This window comes from Numida meleagris, chromosome 2, assembly GCF_002078875.1.
Source record: "Numida meleagris isolate 19003 breed g44 Domestic line chromosome 2, NumMel1.0, whole genome shotgun sequence".
Taxonomy (NCBI): Eukaryota; Metazoa; Chordata; class Aves; order Galliformes; family Numididae; genus Numida; species Numida meleagris.
The window spans coordinates 29,298,971-29,314,793 of record NC_034410.1 but is presented as its reverse complement, the minus strand read 5'-3'; the positions used below and the strand labels follow the sequence as shown (position 1 = coordinate 29,314,793).

The window sequence follows — 15,823 nt, the reverse complement described above, 5'->3', positions numbered from 1 at the left end:
TTTTTCAGTTTGTTTTCTTTTAAAGAAAAAAATGAATCAGGGAGAATCTGGAACAAATAAACTAATGCAGCTTAAAATCTTTGCTGATATTGCCAAAGAAGTTAATAATTTCCTTTCTCTGCAGCTATTTGCACTGCACAGTTTATACATTTTGGTGCTCTATCATCAGCTCTTATAAGTTACTTGAAATAGCAAGTATGCATGCAAATAGATGCATGCTGGCATGCTCATCTCGCTTATCTTAGTGCCCAAAGTTTTAATTTCTAAAGTCTGTTGCACTCTCAGATTGTAGAGCTAGTCAGTGGTCATTATCCCACTAGTTAAGAAAACCTTCCCTCCCGTTCCTCTGCATGAGCAGGAAGGTAAATGGACACGCAATAGGATTTTCAGAAGCACTTGGGCAAAGTAGGCACTTACATCCAACAGAGTTCAATGAACACAAATGCTACTAAATACTGACAAAAGTAGCTTAAAGTTGAAAGTATCTATTGTCTGCCCCTCTTTCAGCAATTGTTTTATTCTAATTATGAGTGATCTGTACAGGCTTACATTTGCATAGTCCAAACTGCTAGAGATCGAGATAGAGACATATAGATAGAGGCAGAGATACATAGACATCCCTTTCTTCATGCACTATTATTTTTTCCAAAATAGAATGTAAATAAAAATGTAAACTTGATGTACATGAATCATTTTGTCCAGTCAAATTTCAGTTTAATTGGTCAGGTCAGCATTACATGGCAGAAGCATCTATTTCAAACTTTTAAATAGTCAGTTATTCACACTGCAGAGTGCAAACATTTATTTCCAAACAGGGTTAACTTAAGAAAAGATTGCTATATGTTTTCATTTATTTCAAGCATCTAAATCGATTTAGGATGCACAAGTAATTCAGATGTGTTGCTGCTGGCTGTAGAGCATATGTGCTTGGTACAATAGCTGTAGTAGAGTTTACTGCTAAAAATAGCCCATAGGATTTCCCTAACAGGATTCAGCCAATAATTTCCCCACCCCCACAAAAGAAAGAGAGAGAGAAAGACAACTGTTTTCAATTGCAGACTGCTGTGAAATATTAATAAAAGATGGTTATTCTGTCTCTGCAGAACAAATGCCTACACAGCCAGATTGTGCTCTCAGATTCCTTGTGTAAATCTGAGCAGCTCCACTGAGACTCGTGGATTTATTCTGGATTTACACCAATATTACTGAAGTCAGAATGTGTCCCTGATGACAGACTGAAATGGTGGCACCACAGAGCCACAGAATGATAGAGGACACAGGACAAAAGAAACTGAATTTGCATCAAGTCAGAAAAAGAAAAATCTCCCCACTATGGACTCCACAATACTCATTCTTTTCCAAAATTCTTTACTGGGGCAACTGATGGCTAACAGCATGCTTTGAAGAAGGAAAAATGTTCTGGAAAACAGCAGTAACAATGAGAAAACCCTGAAGAAATTAGAAACAAATAAAGCCATGCTATAAAATATCATATTACACCATACCTCCAGTAGATTTGCAGATTTTTGAACAGGACATAGAAGCATATATACAGTGAGCTTCCTTATGTTGTCTTCTGTGAGTCTTTTAGAATGAATTTGCAATGTCTTGGGAACTCTATGAACCACATCAAGAAAAACAGTGGCCTGCCCTAATAATACTGTCTCTGCACAGCTGGCCTTTTTGCAGAAACTCATGGAAAGTGAATTAGCAGATTTCCTACCATACAGTCCAAATGTTTCTCACCCAACAAGTGAAATTCTTACATTGACAATGTTCACAATAAAAATTATGTCTTTCCTCTTTGAATGTCACTTTTTATCCACTTACTCACTTGCAGTGTTTTAAGGGTGCCTCTTTATATTTTGTATTTTTTTTTCTGAGTGCATCATTGCAGCCTCAAGAAATGAAAGGTTTTAGAGTATGACAAATTTTGATAACTGTTATGAAACAATTAATATTGCTGGTGGAAACCTGAATAAACAGTATCTCTAAGTACTCATTTCCCATTTCTTATGCACAGAATAAGTGAAACTTGCTTATAAACATATTGTAATATCATGCTGAGATTCAAACTCTTAAAAAGATGGAACCCCTTGCAAGGTTAGATTACCTAGAAGAATTTTTTTTGTCATCATTTTCTTCCCTTCACTGGTGATTTTGAGTGTTCTAATCCCTCGACTTTGGACAGCCTAGACCACACTGGTAGAAGGTGCCTACATCATTGGACTACCCAGGCCTCATCAGAAATCCTACTGTAGAGACTCCACACAACTGCTAAAGGACACCAGAGTTGCAATCGATACTACCTTCCAGTCACAGTTACAACTTTGCTTTTTCTATAGGAAAATCAACCTTGTAGTGTAGTCTGACTTGTCAAATGAAGACATGGAGAATTGTCCTGCAGCTTTCCTACTTACTGGAGGCTTTTCTTCAACTTATTGATGGTCTCTTTACAAAACAGGCAACAAGAACATGGAGAAAAGAGCCAGAGGATAGAGAAATGAAAGAAAATGCTATAAATGACTTAAAGGCACACAAAAATGCACCTGTTGCTATATTGCCAGAGCCAGTCAATGATAATAATTTACGACTGTGTGAATATTAACCTGGTGATTTATCAGCTGCACTGGTTGACTTGATGCCAGTATGGCATCATAAAACCAAGGAACAGTAAGGCTAAAACTGAATGCATTGCTGCAGGAGGTATTCAAGGCATTTAAATCTGTTGATCCTACATGAACAAACGCATTTGCCCTGCCTATTAGAAGCAGTCTTTAGGGAATCCTACCAGTCGTGTAGACATGCTGGCTGGGCTGGTCCATGGCTGGGTGAGGTAATGTGGAGTCAGTGGGGGAAGATGGAGTCCTGGACACCAGCCGATGTTTATCTAATCCCACCATGCCAACTGTAGCCATCTGAGCCTGGTAGATTTGCAACTGGTGGACACGCTGATGCACCAGGAACTCCTGTTGCCAAGAAAACAGCACAGTAGAAAGAAATGTGAGACGGGATCAAGTAAGACACTGAGGGAAACATGTCAACAAATTAAGTTCATTAGGTCAGGGCTGTAATAAACAGTGTGGAGAGAAAAAAAAAAGGCACCTAAGACCTACTCAATAAATCCATTCAACAGATGTTTTCACACTGACAGTGTGGGCTGCTGACTTTGCTGGAGAGGAGGTGATGGCAGGCAACCTGTCAGTTCTCCCTGACAGCTTCACATGCAGAGAGTTACAAAAGACCAAAGTTTCTCTAATATCTTGAATACATAATATGGTGTTAGAACATGCACTTCATGATCCTCTGCAAATAAATTAAAATCATATCTTCCTACAGCACTGAAAGCAAAGAGCAGTGTCCTTATTACTCAGTACCAAATTTGCTGAGCAACTATGAGTTCCCAGAGCTGTCTGGAAAACAGGAATAATTTGAACATCCGTTTTCACAAATCATTTAGAAATTCAGAGATTGTTACATGAGATCCCACTTTGGGACCATCTTGTTTTTGTCATGACTACTGCTGGCAGAAGGCAGTGACAAAGACTTTAATGAAAGGTAGGCAGGAGAGAAAGATTGAGACAGAGTAGAAAAGCAGATTTCATCCTCTATATTGTTTATCAACAGATGACAACTTTTGCTAACACAACAAAGGCCAAAGCCATGGCCCTGCTGAAGTCAATAGGACCCTTGTCGTTCAATCACTTCACAGATCACGATTGTTTTCCATGCCCTTTTTTTGTTCCTTCTATTTTTCGTTTTTGTGCATCTAATTCTAGAACCTCAACTGAAAGTGAATTCAAGAAAGAGATTTCCAAACCAATTTGCCATACAAATTCAATTGAAATTCACACTTATATCTTAGAATTACAGACTCTATTTATTCTCACCCAGGCCTGGTATATATTGATAGATATATTTATCTGTATAGGTATAGATAGCTTTTTTTTTTTTCCTTTAAACTAGTGTTGCTGAATGCTGCAAGTCAAGGCAGCAAATCAAGCTGTGTAGAAAAGCAGGCAGGACTACCCCTGGCCCAGGTGCAGAAAGAATCCATAGTTTGTGGGAAATTAGAAAGTCTGCCCTGCATGCAAGAAGGGAGGCCTTTATGAGAATGAGTGTACATTAGTAACATCTGAAATGAGGACAAATGCTTTAAAAGGCAGCCTCAGAACCCACATTAATATCCAAGGTCACCACTTCAGTGGAAAGATGTAAGGTCATGGGAAGGGTAAATCACCTGAGACCTTGTCATAAGTGACTAAATGAAAAAGAAAATATGAGTAAGCAGAAGAGACTTTACAAGAAGTGTCTTGGTTTGGGGTCATGAACCATTTCCCTTTCTTTAAATACAGTCCCAAGCTTTTTTTTTTTTTTTAATGTATGAAGACAGGATGGTGTTATATATTTCAGGAAATATCTGGAAGTGTCTGAACAGGTCTATATATTCCCTTTCCTTATGAACATAACAAAACATTTAGGAATTCTTCCCTGAAATACCCAAGTGCCTTATTTTCTTTACTCAGCTTCACTAATGATTTTAATTGTGATAAATTTTCAGAGGGGATTATTTTTGTTCTCTGAGGTATGCACATCTTTGTGACCCTTGTTGAGGGTGCGTGTGATTGGAAAGGAGAAGAAAAGAATGCATTGACATTATTGTGTTGAATGTTTTCCCTACGGAGAACAGAAGTAGATAAATTCCTTCACGAGTATTTAACATTACTTTCCTCAGTGCCAGCTGAGTGCTCAGTAGTGAAGGCACAAGAAGTACTTTGCTGTCTGTAGCAAAACTACTCCCTGCTCTCCAGGGTCAGCTGGTGGTTGAATCAGTGTAATATGGCAGTTTGCATGAAAGAGTGTTATTTCAATATACTTCTGAAAGAAATCTTGGATATTCAGCTGTCGCCGGGTTTCTGTTTAGACTTTCCTTAGTGCCATTAGACTCAGAGCACCAAGCCTTCAGAGCTGTCTTGCCTGCATTTCTTCTACTTTCAGAACTGAGCTTGACTTGTACAATGCCTGCATAGTCTTATCCAGTGAAGATGTAAGTTAGCTATTCAACTAATATCTAAAATGCATTATTTCCAAGTCTCTGACATTGAGAAGTAGAAGTCAAATTAAGTGACTTTACTAGTTCTTCTGGTATTTTTTTAGCTGTTTGTCAAAGAACCAGAAAAGAGCCTGTTCTTGCTCTCTTGGGTTTTCCTGCTGAACTTTGCTTATGTAAGTTTTCCCTTCCCAAGTGAAAGCAGACACATACCTAAAATTTGACACATTTTATCAGCATAATCAGTCCAGGGAAGACGAAATCTGTGGATGGTTGGATGGAAAGCTGCATGACACCTGCTTTAATATCTGAGAACACAGAAAATGGTTTGCCGATGAAAAGCTTTTAGAAATTGTTAAATGTGCAGTAGTTTGTCTCACACGGCTTACAATGGGGCTTGCTTACATCCTCCAGTGACTTCTATGTCCTTTAACTGTAATTTTAAAAACTCTAACATCATCAGAGCTTGGACTTGTTTAGGTTTTAGCCAAGATTTTCAGCTAACTTCCTGATTAGGTTACATTTTACAGACAACAGGCATTCATGCAACACATAATTTTTTTCCAGCAATCTATATATTTATGCTGTGAATGTCTGTGATATTCTGTGTCACACAGACAAGTGGATTAATGCAGAGAGTAATGTAGATAATCAACACACTTATCTGGCTCCCCTAAAGCCCACCTGGCCTCTGGAAGGGATTAGTGCAACACAATGAATTCATCTTCAGGTTTTATGTGCTACAGCACTGCAAACACATGTCCATCTCTCCAGCAATATGACAAAAGTGCTATTTGCACATCTGCAGGGTTAGTGATTTGTGTGAATATATTTGGAGCATTTCTTAGGTAACCTGAGCCTTGCCTGCCCGGCATGGAGCCTGCTAGTTCCAGGTGTCTGAGATTAGTTCATTAGTAGAGGCAAGCAATTAGGGCCTTGGCTGGAGCAAACCCAGGGCCATTCTTCATCTTCCCAAGAAATCAGCTCAGGCCTTCAGTAATTATCTCGAGGGGGATTTTTAGAATCAGTATCTAAAGAGAAAATGACTATTTGGGGTGCATAGGATGTAAATATTTGTTATTCTTTTCATGTTGTTGTTTGGATTGTTGTTTAAGGGGAGCTGGAAGAAATTAGGGTAGACTTGAATGCTCTTTTTGTCTAGATGTGATTTCTGCATTTTAGCATTTAACAACATGAATATTGTGAAGATTTTAATGAAAGTTATTTTCTTGTTTGAACTGCCTGTGACAACTGGTGACTTGCAAGTACATATATGTGGTTGGATTGTTATGTGGTCTATGTTTTAATACCCTTCAAGTTATCGTGTCTTGTGGGGAAACAAAAAGAGTGGATTCACTCATATCTTTTTTTGCTGCTCTGTTTTTGAATTTAATTTTATATACTTATATTTAGCTTAATTACTCTTAATTTTTCTAGTATATATATGCCTATATCATAATCCTAAGTATGAATAGTCAGGCCTTGTTTCTTGTCAGAGCTTGCTCTTTTTTTTTTTTTTATTCATTATGATACTGAACTTTCCTCTTCAGAATTTCAAAATTCAATATTTACAATTCCTGATATCAAGTTCAGTGCTTATAGTTTCTCATGTATTTGTAGCCAGGCTCATAGCTGTCTGTTCTTGTGTCTGTAGTGCATTCCACTAAACTGTAAAATGTGTACTGTGAAGTAAATGTTGATCATTCAAATGTTACCTATCCTCTGCCATTCCTTCCCAATTCTGTGGTAGCTGGATGCATCCAAAGCATTGCTTCCTAGGCAGGCCAGTGGCTGCATCCACCCAGACAACCTCTAGTTAAAGTAAGGCTGAGCTCTGCGTGCTGCAAGGTGCCCACAGTGGCAGCTTGTGGCTCGAACCAAAACATCATCACCCAAAGACTGATTCTGAAAGAAGTCCTACCCAGGAACTCTGGGAACTTCTCATGTGGTTCAGATGTAGGTGGTTGACAGAAATCATGGACTTCATGACAATAGGATTAACCTCTTACTTCTAGAAGTGGAGGAAAGAAAAGAAAAACACAATGAATTCCTAAACTAGCAGTATCAAGACAAGAGTTTTAGGTCAACAGAAGTTGTAGCTCTTTTGATGCAGTAGTTCTGTGAATTGCTGTTCTGCCTGCTTTCTTCAAATGAAACTGTAACCAGTTGCCCTCAGGAACTGAGGAAAAAAATAGGTCATGAGAACTTCTGAAAATAGTTGTGCACATAAATTTGAAAGTGCAGGAATTATTTATTTCTATTTCGGTTGTCTAGTTTCACAGAGATGTCCCTAAATATGAATGTGTTGAGGTCTTCTTTAAATTGCTCTATCGCTTACGGAAAACACATGACCAAGAAACCCTACCAATACTATTTTTGACAAAGCCACGTATTAAGCCACAAACTTTAACAGTCATAACTTTCAGCAAAAGTGAAAAAAAAATCAGTGTTACTATCTGAAATAGATGGTCAGCCACAAATTCAGAATCAGCATTTCCATGCAAAAATAAATAGCAATTATAGACACTGACACACCTTGAAAAGAAAGAAATGGATTTAGAGCAAGTAGGAGAGTAGACAGGAGGAAATGGTGTAGAAGACAGTGTTGAGGCATCTGGGAATATTAGTTTAGAAATGATCAAGGCTTTCACAGCAACAGAAAACTCAGTTCTGTAGTCCAAAGAATGCTGTCTCGACTACAAAATGATGAAACAGCAATGAAGTCCTATTAACTGAGTGTTGGGTGCAGATACAGAACAGTGGGATGAAATCCATATCCCAGATCCGCCTAGTGTCCTGGGCAGAGATGGCCTGCCTTGGGTGGCTGGTTGCTGCGTACAGGAGGAACAACCCTATGGCCCATCTACCTTCCCTTGCATTCCTGAGGGCTATAGAAAGGCTTATTCCAGCTGCTGCCAGGGTAGGGCTTAGTAAATGGTGTGGCCCTACTGCAGTGACTGCCCAGGGCATTGTCACCACCCAAACCATCTTTGTTTTCAACCTCTGTTCCTGGAGCAGCAAAGTGGCTGCTGCAGAGCTCTCTGCCCCTCGGCTGCAATGCTTCCCTTCTAAGGCAGGAGCATCTTTGTGCTGGCAAAACAGATAATTAAAATGACAATGTTTTTATCTTGTGGGTTCAAGAGGAGGGGAAGAAGGAATACTACTGATGGAGTGACAAAAGGGTGCTTCTGCATTGAGTCATGTGTAGGGATGCAGTCCCTGCCTTGAGTTATGTGACAAAACACATGGGTTAGGACTGGGATCACAGCCAGGTTGTAGGACATAGTAGCAGGGTCGGGGCCCTCTCTCTTGCCCTTACTGCTGCTCTGGGAGGTGGGTGGGCTGCTGACCTGTGATTTCAAAGGGAGATTGTCAAGTTTATGCTCCCTAGATAGGGAGTTTCCAAAAAATCTAAGCATCAGTATAAGTGAGGAATCAAGGTGGCCACAAGGACTGGCAGGTCTTCACTTACCATAGTGAAGAAATATGGGTCAGGCAGTCACTAAGTTGAAGTATGGCATGATTAAGAGAAAAGAGAGTGATGGGAAATCATGTCTGGGACTGGCGACGAGGTGGGCCCTGAAGACTGTTTCCCGCTTTCTGCTGGTGGGAAATTCCAAAGGCCCAGCTGAGCTTCTGGTTTTTCTCTTGGTTCCTGCTCCTGTGAGATCTGCCTTCCCCACTCCTGACATTGGCAGGTACTTGACTTCTGTCACTTCCGCTAAAGTGCTGACTCTGCCACGCGTGCAGCACTCATCCAAAGTAAATGCAGCACCTCCTAAAAAACTTGCACTCCTGGCTGAATCTTTTCTTCCCTCTTTGAATCTCCCAGAGTTTTAAAATAAATACTTAAATAATTGGGGTGTACAATGAAGGGGAGAAAGGGGCCTTCAGAACATCTTGTGCCTTCCTTTTTTCTTCTTTTTGTTTAAAAAATCTCTTTAGAGGATTCTTGTTACTTTATACTACAATTACTTTACTACAAATAGCACAAGGCTTTCCTGAAATCATTTGGTACTTTGCATAAAAGAATGTAGAAGAGAGCAGAAATGAATACCAATACAAAATACAATTGTGCACGTCTTGCCCTAAATTTCAGTATTTAGAAGTGTTTGTTTATTTTTACACTGATGTGAAGAATAAATTGGCTTTATAACCTTAGTACTTGATTGTTACAGCCACCCAGTTCTAGTGGCTTTCTAACAGTCATTCAGTTAAACTGTTAGCTGGCCAAAACTAATTAATGAAAAAACATCTGTCCAACCTGTTTCATTATTCCAGGAATCACCCAAATCTCGTCAACAGTATCAGCAAATGAGCTTGGTGTTACTTTATGCAGATCATTTCAATTACTTCAATTTTTCTGCTTTTCATTGGAACCATTTTTCTTAGCAGACCGCATGGTTTCTTTTTAAGTGAAATATCATTAGTTTGGCCTTCACACAGAGAAATTGTTGCCTCCAGGCTAAATTCAGCAGCAACCCTGCTGAGGATCTATGTTTTCTACATACTTACACAGATTCTGCACTGGTTTTATAGGCAACTCTGCTGACTTCAGGATTTATTGTAGAATAGATGGAAATTACTTGGGTCTAATACAAAGAAAAAAACTTTGGAAAACCCTGCCCTTCATTATACAATCCGTACGCACTAAGACGTCGATGTCTGTGTACATCACATGTGCATATTGAAGCCCTCTGCAGATCCCTTCTTGCTTGTATGGATGTATGTCAGGTCAGAAAGTGAAGCATCAACAGATGATGTAGTCAGCAAATAGAGGGAGAGCCATGGTGTTTTGTTCCCTCTCCATAGATCACCTCCTTAAATGCATCTAATGGAAAAAATCCAACAGGCATTTGTACTGACACTGCCCACGCCACAGATCTTCTGTACAATCCATCCATTTCTGCTGTCACCTGAGTGACAGCAGAGCTGCAACCTGATGAATACCAGGTCTGTTGCGGGAGGACTTCTGCCTCCCCAAAGACTTCAGAGAGAGAGATTACCAAATCTCACACCTTTCTTCAGTATGGTTAAAATATCAATGTAATATCTTTCTCCAACAGGTTTGTAGAAACAACTACAGAGTTTCTTGAAAACATACACAAATTTGCAAATATCCTGAACTGTTTCAAAAATATTTTCATCTCTGTAATGCTTAGCTCATTGCTTTTTGGCAGGAAGAGTAATTTTGATATATAGTTAAACAGTGACATAATTCAAAGCTTTACAAAATACAAGATTTGAATATAGGAAGCATGCTGAGGATGAAATAAGAGAAACTATAACAAAATATTTTGCTGAGGTCTATTTACTTAAAGGAGTGTACTTATTCTGTAAATATAAAGAGCATTGTGTAAATGTCTATTTCTGCAATCAGCAGGTACAGCTTGCTATACTTTTTATTTATATATAGTAAGATCAAATTACAAGTAAATTGAAGAAAATCGTACCGAACACCTAAAGATTACTTTTAAATGTTTCTTGAAACCACTTTCCCACTAAATGCTTCTCAGTACTGGTTTCGTTGCTTTTAACAAGGATGAGAACTGCCAGAATGGGCAATTTGAAAATCGAGGAGAAACCCTTATGTTTGCTGATTTAGGAACAACCAGAGGATTAAAAAGAAATGTGGAACATACTATGTGCTAACACAGCATTAATTCCATAATGCAGACTGCAGAATAAATTCTCCAATTTCTCATTCCTGGAGAAAATCTTGGCCTTCAAGTTGCAAAGTACATTTCAGAAAGACCATAATGCTTATTATATTTCATGGGAACAATGAATTAATTTATTTGAACTTTAAAATTGCTTTATCACAATTTACTTCAGAGATGTCCCATTTGAAAAAGAACTTAGGGGCTACACTGCTATCACAAGGAGATGTGTGGAAATCTGGATGGGATTAAAAAGGAGGAGAGCAGGGTAGCAATATTACAGAATTGAAAGGACTGAACATCCTAAGGTCCAATCACTTCTCTCCTTACACCCTCATCTTTGTGCTAGCACTCTCCATTTTCTTTCTGGTTTTTAAAATCTGAAAGCTGTTTTGCTTGTATGCTCAACAGTCTTCTGCAGCCTTTTCTTTGCCTTTATCCTTTTTCCAACAAAAGTGATCTTTTATGATCTTGAGTTTGCAGAATCCTCAGCTATCACAAGATGTTTGAAAAACTACAAGAGGTGGAAATCATGAGACTAAAAAGAAGACTAACTAGAGAAGAGAAATGGGGGGAATAAGAACATTTGTCCCAGTGCAGCACTTCTGGGAGGTGGTTCCTTGACTTGATCATGCTACATAAGAATCTTACCACTGTGTTAACCAATATGATATTTTCCTCTATTAAGATATCCTAAGCATACAGGATTAAATTGCAGGAAAATAATTCTATGTGCTAAAGAGAATAGAGGACCAAACCCTGGTGTATATTCCTAATCTGAGCCCTGTTATGCCTTAATATGATCTCCTTTCTTTCTGAGACAAGAGAAAACACAACAGTATGTGTATATTTATTAGTGTACAGAACTGCCTAAATATGAAATGAAGGTCACTTTCTACTTTAAAAAAATGGCTAATTTTTCAGGGGATGTTTGCTTACTCGGAAATACTACATCTGATTTAAAGACCAGCTAAGATGGAGTTACCTCAATTTGTATAGTGGGGAAGATCAGCTCCGTTGGTGGTGCAGTCCCTAAAGCACATTCCCAAGCATGGCCCACAGCACCCCTCGCAGGGTGTCCACATGACAGGGACTGTCTTGGAGTCAGTGGCTGAGCAGGAAAGCACAAGCAGATGGGAAGCAGTGGATGGGCCAGCTGGGAAGACCAAATCCAGCTTCTAGTGAGTTGTGTTCTAAAAAGGACCTGACGGTGTAAAAGGTAATCTCCTCCACTATTAAGTCACAGTGGTGTGACTACATATACTGTAACTCTTTTTTGGGGCTAGACTAGATTATTTATACAGATCTAAGGCTAGACAGACTAAAGAGAATCCCAAAAATTATTCTAGGTTTTCACTGGGATATCTGAGTGGAAAGTTTGGCACTTCAATAGCTACTCCTTAAAGCAATGTCCACAAAGAGAAACAGTCATCTTGCAACCACATAATGCTTAGAATAAAATGTACTGGAAAATATTGCTCAAAATCAATAGCCACAGCTTTAACTACATCAAGTGAAACCTGGGAAGGGGAAGAGGAAGAGGGGGAATCTGGGAAACCAGTCAAAGCAAAACGTTAATTCTAATTGTTGTATTTAGTTGGCCTTGTCTTGTGACAAGTTTGTTATTATGCAGATTTCCTACCTGCCACCTTCCATGGGAGGATTTTGCAAAGTGAAGTTATGCAGGCAATTCCCCTGCTTCTAACCTCTTTATTCCTAATTATGTTGGTCCTGTGTTCACTCAAGATAACATTATAGCTGTCCCCAAATACTCTAGATTTGGGGCCTCTGACAAATGAAACCATTCAATGCTTGGAAATATTTGTTTCTGCGTTGCAAGACTGTAGCTACTAACATGCTGAAAATACAGCTGTACTTCCTTCTTATCTGCCAGTGGTTTATTAGTTTTTAAATCTTTTTGCTGGAATAATTTCTTAAGGTTTTTTTTTTTTAATAATTGTCAGATAGGTATGTAATGTAATGGCACACAGAATGCACTTTATTTCTTTTGGAATATGTATACTGTTACACTTTTGCATTTTCCTTACTCAGAAGATCTTCTTTCTTCCCCTATAGTAATTGTTGTGTATATACCTGTAAATATGTTCCTTGCGTGACTCAATCCTATTAAATGCTATCATGAAAGTAATTTGTAATCTGTCTGCTACAAAGAGAGTATTTTATATGTGGGGAAACCAAGGTGTAGAAAGACTATGAATTATGAATCTAATTGAACTAGGATTAGATATCCCATTTTCCTAGTCCTTCCTGTAGCAATTACATCTGTAATAACTGCATTACACCAATAAAAGTCTCAACTTCTGGTTGTTTTAATGGGCAAATAATGCAGCACTGTGGTTTTCAGTGTTTCTTATTACAGCAGATAGCAGTGGAGGTACAGTCAGAATTGTTTTGTGCTGGATTTGGAAAAGAGTAAGAGAAAAGTCAGAGAAATGGGAACTATAAAATATCACAGCTCTAAGACACTACAAAGTGACACATTGGAGCACTCCTGCTCCATAGCTTTAAGGTAGAACCAATAGGGTTCTGAACAGACTGGGTGAGTAGAGGAAGGCTGATCACCTCTTTGACCCACATAGAACCTCTGGGGTAGAGTACTCCCAGAAACTTCTTAGTTGTGTTTTTGGGCCCATTGCAGTCCTCAGCATATCCAGCCTTTTTCTTTCCAGCCTCTGAAGATATTCAGGAAGAAAGGCCATTTGTAACGCCTGGAGATTCAACACACTCTTTCCTTACAAAAAGTGTTAGATTAAGTTACACAAGCTGGTAGGGCCAAACTCTTTGAAATCAAAGTTTTGCTTCTCATGCAATGATTGCTTACAGTAAGATTAATCTTTTACAGACAAAAGAACATACTGTTACTTGGGGAGGAGGTTTGGACAAGCTGGCACCCAGAGGTCCCTTCCAACCTAAACTGTTCTGTGATTCTGTAATTTCACCTGGGAGGAGGAGAAACCTGTGCTAATTCATGAGTAACTGCCATCTGACAGAGGTCTGAAGGTATTGAGATTCTAGGGCTATTGAAAGTCTTTGCCAACAAGAAACGAGGAACTTTTGAGACAGGAGCTAGTCCTGAGCTGAGGATTGTGGCTGACTCCCTCTGGCTTCGTAAACTTTGTGTGCCTGGTGGCTGTCCTCCCCCTAAGGGGGAAAGTGGCCAGAAGAGATTCTCCTTTTCATTTAATAAAGGGTTGCAGAGCCAAGCTACTGGATGAGAAGCGCTGGAGGCTGAAAGCCCTGAACAAAGTTTGGATCAAGTAGAGGATTTGGATCTCTGAAGATGCTTTGTTTTCATTCTTTGAATCAAAATTTAGTTTTCGTAATTCAAATACAACATTCCTCAGAAATGGATTATGTCTTAATCTTGTCTCTTAAAAGACAAAACAGCATTTTCAAATTTTGTCTGTTACTGATCAGCTATGTGAGCTAATAGCAGTCTTCTAACCTGTCTCGCTCCAATTTACAGGAGGGAGAAGGGGTTCTTTTAATATATGTATACCCGACGGCGAGATTAAGACACGACGGGTCAAATGTTAGCCCGACCAGTTTATTACAAATCCTAGTAGCTTAGGGAGATGGGGAAGGGAAGGTGGGCGATAGAAAAGAGATGAAAAAGCAAGGAGTCTTTGTAGAAAGCAAGAGAGATAGTCACCACCAGGGGTCCAGCGTTGTTTGTAGCGCCGACGTTGATCTTCTCAGGTGATGGGTCATCAGGGCTTGTTGTTCGGTTGCCAACCGCTTTGGTTGACCAACCCCTTTGGTCAACAACCCCTTCGGTCGACAACCCCTTTGGTCGACGACGACCTCCAACAGCAGTACGCACTTATTTATAAGTCCAAATAGGTCGAGTCAGCTCTCTTTGGAATGACAGTTAGTGGTTGAGTCAGCTCTCTCTGGAGTGGCAGCTTCTGGCTTTGGGATCTCAGCAGAAAACCCATCTTCCGGGCCTTGCCAGCAGATAAGAGGGAGCAGGAAGGTGCCCATCCGCATCCTGTTTTTCACAGGATACGATGGTATCATTCCCCAGTCTCCCATACCAAGCTGGTGCTACTTGGTCACAGGCCAGATCTTCCGCCAGTAAACACTCCTGAGCACTCTCTTCCTGGGGCAAACAGCCCTGAAGGAAATGCTTTCGAATGTTCACACGGTTGATGTTGATTGCCACACGGCGACACCCACCATTTGTCTCCTTGGTAAGTAAGTTAGAGTCTTATCACAAAACATACCTCAGAAAGCAAGCTTTGAGCCAAAAGAAAAGAAGGGTTCAGACATAACCTTATTGAGACTTTGTGTCACCTTACCTCATCTGGCCTTATCTATCGCAGCTACTAAGTTTACAAGAGGTTTATTCTTTGCAAGGTGAGGGCTCAGTGCTCCGCGCTGAGTGCTTGACTGCTGTTGTGGAGCTAAGGCCACAATACAATTAAAATGTGGAAAGAATGTCTTGAAAATCAAAAATCCTCTTCTCTCACAGAAAGAAAAAGAAAAAAGGAATAACAAATGAAAAAAAAATGTATATGAGTTTCATTTAGGCCATTTTAGTGCATGTATGGTGAGAACAAGAATCCAGCTTTAAAAGAGATAAACCACGCAGGCTGAGTATCTTAGAATTTGGATCCAAACACTGACTGTCATGGCCTAAAACTGGTCAGAGCACCACAGCTGTGATTTTTGGACATTCATACAGAAGAAGGTTCTGCTGAGTAATCCCCTAGGTTTCCCTGCAATGATTACTTTTTCAAAAGCTTTTAAACTTAACTTAATTACTGTAACACTAATGCATCTGAACCTGTGGTTATTGTGGAAGGTTTTTATTTACTGCTGTATTCTACTATCTAACAGTATATATCCCCCTTTATTTGCTGCCTTCCAAAAAACACAGTCATTAATTGCTGTGGAGTCATGATGTTTGCGGCAGCCTGATGGTGGGACAAAATCAGCTGAGAAAGCAGAGCTGACTGCGCACCAACAGCAGCACCCGCCCACCACTGCCCACAATAACCTTTTTGGGAAAAGTCACTTCCATCAGTCGGGCCACTACAGGGCACTGGCCGCAAGGCAGCAAAACACTGCTTGGAATAATTCTTTGCAG

At 39.7% G+C, this 15,823-nt stretch overlaps 1 protein-coding gene across 2 annotated transcripts in view; it reads right to left on the bottom strand.

The window, feature by feature from the left end:
• The window catches only part of HDAC9 (histone deacetylase 9), a 458,471-nt gene that overhangs the window by 143,243 nt on the left and 299,405 nt on the right, over positions 1-15,823 (bottom strand). For both annotated transcript variants that reach the window (XM_021386094.1, XM_021386092.1), the window contains one exon: positions 2,792-2,969. In XM_021386094.1, the coding sequence (XP_021241769.1) occupies positions 2,792-2,969 (178 nt within the window). The remainder of the gene's footprint in view (positions 1-2,791; positions 2,970-15,823) is intronic.